The 11,424-nt window shown below is 37.9% G+C and overlaps 1 protein-coding gene across 5 annotated transcripts in view; it reads left to right on the top strand.

Annotated features, from left to right (window-relative positions):
• PRRC1 (proline rich coiled-coil 1) overlaps positions 1-7,265 on the top strand; it is a 33,537-nt gene extending 26,272 nt beyond the window's left edge. For all 5 annotated transcript variants that reach the window (XM_074855010.1, XM_074855009.1, XM_074855014.1 and 2 more), the window contains 2 exons: positions 1,391-1,493; positions 5,911-7,265. In XM_074855010.1, the coding sequence (XP_074711111.1) occupies positions 1,391-1,493; positions 5,911-6,120 (313 nt within the window). In that variant the 3' untranslated portion in view covers positions 6,121-7,265. The remainder of the gene's footprint in view (positions 1-1,390; positions 1,494-5,910) is intronic.
• Positions 7,266-11,424: the final 4,159 nt, after the last annotated feature.

The raw sequence follows: 11,424 nt of genomic DNA on the forward strand, positions 1-11,424 counted from the left end.
TATTGCTCTGAAGTGATCATTGTGGTGTTACAGTTCTAATATGAGGGATGCAGTTAGTGTTTTGCTAATATTGTTTATCATACTTGAACACGTTCCGAAGGAGGGGAGTTTCCAAGTAACCACCCACCCATACGAAGCTCTGCACCTAAAACTTGCTCACAGCTAAACTTGTGAGACCATCAGACAGCTGAAGGGCATTACTTCCACTTTCAAATGCATGTCCTGAATACTATTTGCAGAAAAGGTTGCAAACTCTTTTATATGTAATTTACCCTTTAACTCATTTATTAATTGGGAGCAAGTTATGTTTAACCACGAAGCTTTCTCAACAGTCTTTCATAGCTGCAAGTGAGGTAGTTCTCTATCACAGTGCATTCCAGTGCTCTGTTCCCTGCTACGAAGATTATGCAAGTGAAGTACTTCTTCCTGTCTTGCTCCACTAAACTCTTAACATGAAGCTTATGTGGCCCAGCCAGTTGTTTCTTAAAATTGGAGTCCTGCATTTTTTAACAACATCCTTACTTCCTGCGCTTTAAAGAATAAAATACAGTTTATATGTAGACATTAATATATATGAAACAATAGCTACAATAATGTTCCTTTTTATATTTTTTATGATTCTTGGCCTTGATTTTGTGTTTGTCCTTTCCCTGGAGTATGTTTCTCCTGTGGCAACTCAACAATAAAACTGTTACAGGAATTGAATACAGTGAGGTAGTGATGATGCATTCCCCTTGGTTTTAGTGGGATCATGTCAGTGTTGTTAGTTTGTTGATAGGGAGAAATGATTTAATGTTTTTGCAAGCTAGATAGGGAACCATTTCAGGTACTGCTTCAGTAGCCTTTACTGTGTTTGCTACAGCAGGCACCATCTTTTCTGAATGGTGCAGAGGTCTTTCTCTGATTAAATCATTTAAAAGGTTGTTGTAGGATTAGACATACCAAAATACCTTCTGCGTATAGAACATGAATTATATGATTTTTTTTTAATTGTTAGGGAAGGTTATCGTAATGAGAAACATTTTTTCAAAGACTGAATTAAATCTGTGGCATAATAAATATGGCCAAAAGAACGTATCTGCACACATGTCCACCCTACCAGCTTTCTTTGTTTCTTTGATCTGTAAGTTTCATGTATTTTATATCTTGTTATGTATATTATGTATTTTACATGTGTACACATGCACTATAATTTTTTATATATATAAAACTTGATATATGCAAATTTTACTTGAAAAATACTAGAATACTTTGATGAAACTTCTTACTACATTATTACTACATTTGCAGTAGAGTTTATAAAATGGTCCTAATTCAACTGCTAACATGTTGTTTTTCAATTGAGTGATACTCAGTATTCAAAAGAAAAGTAACTTGCATGTCATTGCAGGTGGTTTGACATTGGATGTCTGATTATTGAGGATCCAATTCACGGAATTCATCTGGAAGCTTTTACCCAAGCAACACCAGTGCCTTTGCAATACGTTCAGCAGGTGAGTTTTCAGTTTTCTTACCAGTGTTGGATTAACACTTGAAACATAAGAGTTAAGTTTTAATTTCATTTATGATGTCAGTTCTTACTGATAGTTGCTCCACTTGAGTGTTTTAATTTATGAAGTGAGGATAAAAACTGGTTTTGGATCATGTTTACATATTACCTAAAAATATTTAGTCATTTGGGGCAAAGCGATTCTTGATCAAGAGTCTCATTCTGCAATACATGGCACTTCGAAGCACTAGTTTTACTTTTCTGTTAATGAAGAAGAAATATTCCAAGAAAAAATTAACCACACAGAATCACAGAATTGTCTAGGTTGGAAAAGACCTTGAAGATCATCCAGTCCAACCATCAACCCAACATTAACAGTTCCCAACTACACCAGATCCCTCAGTGCTACGTCGACCCAACTCTTAAACACCTCCAGGGATGGGGACTCCACCACTTCCCTCAGCAGCCCATTCCAACGCTTAACGTTCTGTAAAGAAATGCTTCCTATAATATCCAGTCTAAACCTGCCCTGGTGCAACTTGAGGCCATTTCCTCTTGTCCTATCACTTGTTACTTGGTTAAAGAGACTCATCCCCAGCTCTCTGCAACCTCCTGTCAGGTAGTTGTAGAGGGCGATGAGGTCTCCCCTCAGCCTCCTCTTCTCCACACTAAACAACCCCAGTTCTCTCAGCCGCTCCTCGTATGACCTGTGCTCCAGACCCTTCACCAGCTTCGTTGCCCTTCTCTGGACACGCTCGAGTAATTCAATGTCCTTTTTGTAGTGAGGGGCCCAAACCTGAACACAGGAATCGAGATGCGGCCTCACCAGTGCCCAGCACAGGGGTAAGATCACTTCCCTGTCCCTGCTGGCCACGCTATTTTTGATACAAGCCAGGATGCCATTGGCCTTCTTGGCCACCTGGGCACACTGCTGGCTCACATTCAGCCAGCTGTCAATCAACACCCCCAGGTCCCTCTCTGACTGGCAGCTCTCCAGCCACTCCTCCCCAAGCCTGTAGTGCTGCTGGGGGTTGTTGTGGCTGAAGTGCAGCACCCGGCATTTGGCCTTATTGAAACTCCTCCAGTTGGCCTGAGCCCATCGCTCCAGCCTGTCCAGGTCTCTCTGCAGAGCCTCCCTACCCTCGAGCAGATCAACACTCCCACCCAACTTGGTGTCATCTGCAAACTTACTGAGGGTGCACTCGATCCCCTCATCTAGATCATCAATAAAGATTGGGAGTGGCCCCAAAACTGAGCCCTGGGGGACACCACTCGTGACCGGCCGCCAAGTACTCCGTCAAAAAGGAAATAAAACTTTAGTAATTGAAATATTGTCATCAGTCTCGTTCAGTGACTTAAAATTAACCCTTGAGAATCTTTACATAGATAAAATAAGAATACTCATTCTTCCTCAGCTGCGGAAGGAGGTCTTTGCAGCTTAAGTAATGCACTAAGCAAATGCACCAAGGAAGTGCAGTAAGCACTCTTACCCATCCAAAGACTTGGTGTCCTTTCCTTAACTTACTTCACATACATATTGGAGTTTCATCTAATGCTAACAAAATTGTAATAGTGAAGTGCCTGTGTGCACAAACGTACATGTTAGCAAATCAGTGAAGTAGCTTGCACAATTTTATAAACTGAAATCTTACCACTCAATTTTTAATAAACCTTGTAAAGCCTTGGTATTTATGTTGTTAATTATCAGCAAATATAAGTACTATGCAGGTTTTAAATATCACCATTAGAAGTTTTTCATGAGATTATTTACATTTCCTTGGTCACACACTGGGAATTACTCAAAACTCCGGTCACTGCATGTCGCCTGACAGCAGATAGGTGTCATCCATAAGTTAACTCTGGTCTGAAAATTCTTTTTAAATAAACGATTCTTTGAAGAATGTCAAAACAAAACTGTTTGGGATTTGATCCTCAGGAGGTTGTTTTGAGAAAACAAATAGCAGCTGTTTAATTTTTTTTTTTGGTAGTACTAATTCCAATAGAGTGAACATTCATGGTATTTGGTTTAGTTCTTATTTTTGAGAGTTCTTACAACTTTGAAAAACTGATGAGAGGCAAAAGAAGAATATTGCTCTGTCTCTGTAGTTTTCTAGGATGCTTTTCAAAAAGTGTAGAGAAAAATGTGAAGCTACAAGAAAAAAATACTAATTAAGCAGATACAGCTTCATTGACTAGATGATCTTTAAAGGTCCCTTCCAACCAAACCATTCTATGATGCTGTGAAAATAGGCATAGCAATGTGAAGTTTCTACTTAAATAGTCACATTCTTTATGGAGCACTGATATGAACTAATTTTTTTTTTAAATATAAAGCGTAATAGTTACCTTTAATTTTTGTTTCACAGAATATTCTCTATTTTGTCATTTAAAAACTAGTTAATATCTTAACTCATGGAGTATTTTTTTCTCTTAGGTAAACATACTTTGTAACTTTGAAAAGTAGTGTTTACCTTGTAATAGCAGAAAACGTTCTTGTTTTAACTTTTATGCAACCATTTTAGTGTATGACTTGGTGTGTAGTACAGATTCAGTGGAACTGTAAGCCTTTAAACTTGAATTAGAGTGAGTCCTACCCTCCTGTTTAAAGAAAACTGTTCTTATATGTACATCAACAGCAAAACATAGCTTTGTTTTCATACCTTCAGAGTTAATTTTCTTCTAGTCTTGCTATTACATATTTCAGTTAACTTACACATAATGTGTGGTGTGAATCATTGGGCTCTTGACTGTGTGCATGTACCAGTTGTTACCTTTGTTCCCATTATGTCTGTTCTAGAATCAGAGTGGGTTTCTCTCAGGGGTGTGCAAGAAACATGTGTTTTTGTAAATCCAGTCCAGTATCTTTAATCAAAATCTAGATGATGACAGGAAAAAAAAACCCCAGCATTTTTATAGTTGTTTTTCAGACTAAGAACAGAGAAGCGATATGTGTGGAAGAGGCAATGTTATTTGTTGTCCACAGTACAAAAGATTTAATAGAGGCAACATTAAAAGCAATTATATTCCTCGAAATTCTTGCTAGCTATGTGTTTTACTGTTCGGTGTAATGGAAATAGTGGTAAAATTGTCTGTATAGAACGGATAGTCTTTTGTTACATGTCTTTACCCATGGCACAGAGTTTTCTGAGCACATAAGATGAGACTCAAGGCTGTTGGTAAGTTTAAATATTGCTTGATTTGAGGAGGGGAAAAGGTGGATTTGAGGACTTGTTTTGAGAACCTTTTTCTGTTAAGAGACCAGGTGTCATCTTGGTTTTTGCCGAGTCAGAAAACCATGATGGGAAACTACTGCAAGGTTATTTGGGTTTTTTAAATTTTCTTTGAAGTTTACGGATTTTTAGCAGTAAAAATACCAAATATTTAATTTGTGAAGTTATGTACAATTGTGGATCATAATGGAGGTATCGTAATCAGATATAGTCCCTACTTGCAGCTAGATGCCATCTTACTGCCAATATGTTCTGACTAATAAGGAAAATTTCCTGTTCCTTTGCTTAAGAAATCTGCCTTTTATATACCTCTTGATAATAACAAGTTACTTTGATATTGGAGCAGACTGCATATTCTAACAAACTTACATATGCTGTTATTGTTGCAAGAAATTAGTTTTAGGAAGGCTGGAATACACTAATGAATTTTGACCTGCTGTACATGCACTAGAAACATACTAACTCAGAACATACTTCTCAAAATAAAATCTGTATGAAGAATTGGGCCCAATGTGCTTTGCTGTTAAGAACTGAGTAACACTTAGAACAGTCTTACTGAGGCTAAAAGTCATCTACCCTTCATTGTATGTCACAGTGACCAGACATGGTTGCCTCTGATGAGCATCAGACCAGATAAACGCGGTGATACTTCTCACTGTTTCCCTTCTGCTTCCAACTTTAGGGAATTACAGCATGTAAAACCTCTTTGATCTCATGCAAATATCTCAGTCCTCCATTTCTGCCAGGCTCAACTTTCTTCTTGTATTTGGCTACTTGCCTGCTTCAGAGGGACATTTTAACTGTTTTTAAAAACTTTGAAGGGTAAGAGTCATTGTATAAATGTGTATCATTATTGATTCCATCTGTTGGCTACTTTAAAAGAGAAAACAACTTCCCGGTAATGGCGGAATGTCTTTACTCTCTTAAGCATCGTATTTTAGTTTTATACAGTTCAGATGTCATTTGGACCATCATACATACAAATCCAAAAAGTATTGGCTAGGCAAATTATGGGGCAGTGTGAAATTTTGATTGTGATACCCTTTAGTTTGCCATGTAGCCCTATTGATATAAAAATGATTACTTACAGAAATTGGTAATGGTGAAGATAGAAGCAAAACTACTAATTTCAAATTATATTTTATGTTATATATTATTATTTCAATAAAAACTTCTCAAAATGTTACGCAGGCTAAGAGTCTCACTCCTCAGGACTACAATCTGAGATGGTCAGGCCTGTTGGTGACTGTGGGCGAAGTGCTTGAGAAGAGTATACTGAATGTCAGCAGGACTGATTGGCACATGGTATTCACTGGCATGTCCCGTCGACAGATGATCTACAGTGCAGCTAAGGCTCTAGCAGGAATGTACAAACAACACCTACCACCCAGGACCGTTTGAAAGAAGGCTGATCCATGACGCTAAGGAATGCTGGTTTTGATTCTAGAATTGAAGTGAAAGCTACATACTCTAATTCCTGGTGAATCCAACACAGATTTGTAATCTAACTCTAAACTGTATTTTACCTTTTAAGAAGTGAAGGTAAATTCGAGTGGTGGAAATGAGCAATTGCAATTTTTAACTACTATATGATTTCCAGTATGAGTCATAAAACAGGAAATCAGAACAAACATATTTATAACTGGGAAAAATAGCATTACAGTTTGCAAAGTGGAATGTGCTATTATTTGACACCTTACTAGGCATTTGCTGAGATATTTTTGTTAATATACTTTTTTTAAAGAAGGGGTTCATTGTTTAGCTATTTCTATGACATTAATAATATAAACATGTTTACAGCATAACATGTATGTTACATACGCATTTCAATCCAGAGAGACTATCTTCTGTATTAGGTGTTTTCGTGGGGCCTGTGCTTAGGTGATACTTAATGCCTCATAGGTTTGGTGTCTGTATGTAAGTTCTCGGGAGTGATGCTGAGTAGTTTTTACAACACGTAACAGTGAGCTGCTGAAGAAGACCACAAATCCATGCCCTATTAGTTGAAGTTGTTGCTAAATAATTTTGAAATCTCACTTCCCATGCTGCATCTTTTTTCTTTGCATGTAACAGTAATGAAATTCATGTCCAGTTAAAACACTAGACAAATTTCAAGTTGCTTTACTGGGTTTTAGATCAGGTACCACATACGCATGAAATTATCTCAGCAGTTTCAACAACATAATTTACTCTAGTGCTTCCAAACTTTATATTTTGTATGGAATTATGTAATTTCTTCTATCAAGTATGGTTGTCAGCAATTTGATGTGGAAAATGGCGAGATGTGTATCACTTGCTTTGCTATCCTGGGTTTTCTAAACATTTTTAAGTCTTAAATGCCTTCTTGATGTCATGAGCTCACTGTTTCTCATATAAATATTCAGTGGTATCTGATTTTTTTTCATGGGTATAAATGCCCTCTATCCATGCTCACGCATTCTTAAATCTGTATTTAGAAATATGGAAGTAATGCTGAAGAAAATATTTTGGTAATACTCCTTTTTTTAAGAAACAAAGAATAAACAAATACTTTTTGTTTGCCTTAAGCCGTTTTTCAGCTTATATTGCTCTGCCTTTACCTTTCTTAGATGCTTTCAAAGGACATTTTTATATACAATGTACTGTTAAGCCAGCTCATGTTTAACCCGGTGAAAGCCTGTCTATTTCCAAGTAATATATTTTGCCTTAATTGGCTTATTCAGTAAACTAGATGAATAAATGTTTCTATTTTAAAGATTTATTTTTTAATATAGCTGATGAACATCTCTTTATTGAAATTATGCTTGCACAGTCAAGTTACAGATTTGGCACATACGTAAACACGTATCTTGTCTGAAAGAAAACCAAAACAGAACCTGACTCTTGCAGTCTTGAGGTCACTTGTTGGGACCACTTCTTAGTATCATAAACTGGAAGGATGATACAGGAACTTCTGTTTGTCATTAAGTAGTTTGGCATTGTTAAGTCATCTTTGCTTTTAGTGTAATTTTGGTTTGAACTGTATAATATGTTGAATGCTGCCCTTTTATCCCCTGCTTACAGCATCCTCCATGATGCAAAGGAAGAGGATACGAAATCATCAGCAGGTTTATGTGCCCTGGCATGAGTTAAAATTAAAACTGAAGAAGAATTTACATTTTCTTTCTCCCTTTCCTAGCCCTGGCCTTCTCTGTTTTTCAGAGGTGGTAAGAGGGGAGGCAGAAGGCAGCTTCTCATTTTGCAGCACTTGGTTCATTGTGGTGATGTTGGCACTATCTTATGAGGCTGCCAGTGTGGCATACTCTACGACTGCCCTGGCGTGCCTTAAGAGAGTTTTTAGGTCTCTATTCTCCTGTAAAAATTTGCTTTCTTTATGCTAAAATGAGAGTGGCTGCCCGCTTTTCTCTCTGTGTACTTTCTCCTTGTGGCTGGGTGCTGGGATATGGTGCGGTCAAGTGAAATGGTCTTTCTCCGTTAAAAATCTTGGCTTGATGAAGATCTTTTGATGTAGTTTTGACTGCTCACCCGAGAATTAAAGTGGCTCAACTTGGTAACTTTCTATTAGTTCCCTCCCTTTACTGGGCATTGCTTGTTTATGTATGAAAAATAACATCCTTCTATAAAAGCCAGGAGCTGAGCTTCTTCCCTGAGAGGCCAAGGAAAGGAAAAATGTCTGCAGTATGCTCTGGAAAGCTAATAAAATTTGAAATTACTTCCTGTCTGAGTGAAGGCCCTTTTCAGAATCTGAGTTGCAGTTGACATGGATGAATTCTGGAGCAAGTTAAGATAACATTCAGCTTTTTATGATCTGCTGGCTCACGTTATGGGTAATAATAGGAGAGGAAGCTCAACAGGTAGGACACTGACATCCTGTGTTAAATTTATATTGAAATCAACTTAGAAAAGCAGATACCAAAGCACATTTCAACATGTAAAGGCAGTTCTCAGCTGCTAGTCGTCACTGTAGATACAGCTGCAGAAGCCACTTCTGCTGCGTTGTGAATGGGTAAGTTTGCTCAGAGTGTCATAACCAAAAGATCAGGAAAGCTCCCACATTTGAAGGTGGAGGATATCAAGGATTGCTGAAAATGGTCTGAGGGATACATCCAGAAGAAAGGGAGACCAGCTACATTGGTTGCTGCGATTTATTTCTGCATTTGGAATTGCTGTTGTAATTGCTTTGTTTACTGTATCTTTCGTAGCAAGCAGTATTGAAAGCAATTTTTCCAAGACCATGGGCTTGTTCAGTGCTTTCATGATGTTTTGGAAGTACTTACCTCAGCAAGGAAATACACGTTGATAAATAACATTGTAAAAAGAACATAATTTGGCCTGACCCCCTTCTGTTGTAGCTCCTGTCTCGCAGCAGTCAAATGTAAAAGCACCGTAATCAGCAGGGAACACAAGGCCAGGCTGTGAGAGGTGATCTGCATCTGTAGATAAGCCAAAATGTAGTAATAACTGCATGCTCTGCTGTGGTGTTGGTGGCACTGATTGTTTTTGCTGCACATCTTTATAATGATACTATGATTTAATTCACTGCCAGCATGTGGTCAGTTCAGTTCCTTGGGGCTGGAATGTGGCAGATGATTGCACCAGTCTTCTCAGCACTGATTGCTGTTTCATGACTCTGACAAAGATGGCCTGATAAAAAACCTTTACATGCCTGCGTGCTTGCCAAAATACGTATTTGTCCATTATACTACCATTTTTTAAAGTGTTTCAGATAGATGCAGCCAAATTCTTCCAGTCTGCATTAAAATGAAGCAGATCTACATGATCTTTAAACTGAGGCAGAGTCTTTAAAATGTTGGAGATAGCTAATTAGCTCTGCTATTGCCTGGTACCCTAAGCAGCAACACTTGCTGCTTTTGTGCAGCCCCTCTTATGCTAAGTGTTTAAATGTACTGTTTGTACACATTAAGGTAGTGACTCTTGAAAAGTCACTTGTGCATTGCAGAATGACAGGATTTTAGTTGTTATTGAAAGTAGTATTTAGCAGAGCTGTGATACATTCAGTTTGAATTTAAGAAGATCTGTATAGGCTAATAGGAGATAGGTCAGTCTTCAGAAAAATCAGCACAAGGATTTTATATATAGGAAGAATAATTGGAGGCTGAAAAATAGTTTCAGGACTTAACGAAGTTTAAAGAAATGAGAGCTAGCGCCTGCTGGCAAGTGTAGAAGCCTTTGAAATTCCTTTATTGTGTGTATGTGATATCAGCTCTAAGAGTCAGTTACAGAATTTTTGTTTGTTTCTGCAAGTGAGATTTTAGTAGATCAGATGGAAACTAAAGATATTTTTCCAGCTTTTTTATGCTAATTGGTTTTCTTGAAGGGGAAAAAACCTGCTATGTCCTGTTAAAAAGACATTCTGTGTCACATATACTTTCTGTGACAAGTTACTCCTCATGGCCACTTGTGTTAGGAGTTTTGGATAGTTTTTATCATCAATGAGCTTAGGAAATTCTGATTTTTTTTTTTTAAAATAAATGTACTCTACCCATTTGGTCCAACTTCACAACAAGCAACCCCTTACAAGAGGATAATGTTTAAAGAATCTAATCAGAAAATGTAAAAGGATGGCTCGGCTAAGGAATATCCCCACAAATACTCCCATGCAATGATGAGGCTGAAAACTGTAATGGGCTGAGATGTTCCCAGGAGCAGAATGAATGAATTGTGAAAATTGGACCCAACCACGTGATGGGAGAGCTGCAAGGCCAGAGAAAGGAAGATTCTCTGAGGCTTGATGCAAGCACTCAGTTTGCCTGCCTGTCTGGTTCAAAAATGGGTGTTTAGGAGAGAGTGAAATATTTAGACTTAGTTTTATCTATTTTTCCTGATATTCTGGTCCCATAGTTAGTATCCATTCTGTACAAAAAAGGATACTCCATATTTTTGGAAGTACCTGTAGCCTGCTTAAAAGTTATCTAACAGAGGTCCAAGCTGAAAGCTTTGCAAAAAGAAGCCAGATACTTGCCATAGTACTAGCATCCTCAAAAAGAGGAACAAATGCCTACCAGTTACAGGTGTACTTGTGAAACAAAGTGTGCATGGGGTGGCAGCAGAGATGAGCTTACATGTGCTAATTTTATTCTAGGTAGTGCAGATAACAGAAGGAAAAACACAGGGATGTATTTGAGCTCTGGATGCTTTTGGACTGGTTGATACCCTTGGCACTGCTTTTTCAAAACACTTGCTAGTTGTGTCAAGGTACAGGTAGCAAAAGTGTGGCTATGTGTGCTGCATTTCCACCTCTACCTTGTTATGGTGCCCTGCCCTAAGAATATACAATACAGAATAGCAAAGGTTAAAATGAGATGTATGCCAGGGACAAGTTTGGTCCTGTTGCAGTTGATTTGATTTCACTGAAGATGCAGCAGCCAGAAATTAGAGCAGATAACAATGACTTATTTTTTTCAACTCCTTAATGTGTATAAGTACTTTCTATAACAAATACACTGGCATGCCCTCTTAGATGAATTTTAGGCATGATGTCACAAACGAGGATTTTGAAGGAGAATGTGACTGGGTTACCATTAGAGAAGGGCTGGAAATTTAAGTGGGCAAAAACTGCTTTTCTTGGACAAAACTTTTTTTCTGGACTTCATTTGCACAGTAAGTAGTCTGAACAGCTTTTTGCCTTAGAAAGTATATAGTTATCCCAGTTCTTGTGCTGTGGCCTTAGTCAGACATTGACTTTACAAGCAGCTGTAGTGGCTT

The sequence above is a fragment of the Strix uralensis genome, chromosome Z (assembly GCF_047716275.1).
Source record: "Strix uralensis isolate ZFMK-TIS-50842 chromosome Z, bStrUra1, whole genome shotgun sequence".
Classification (NCBI taxonomy): Eukaryota; Metazoa; Chordata; class Aves; order Strigiformes; family Strigidae; genus Strix; species Strix uralensis.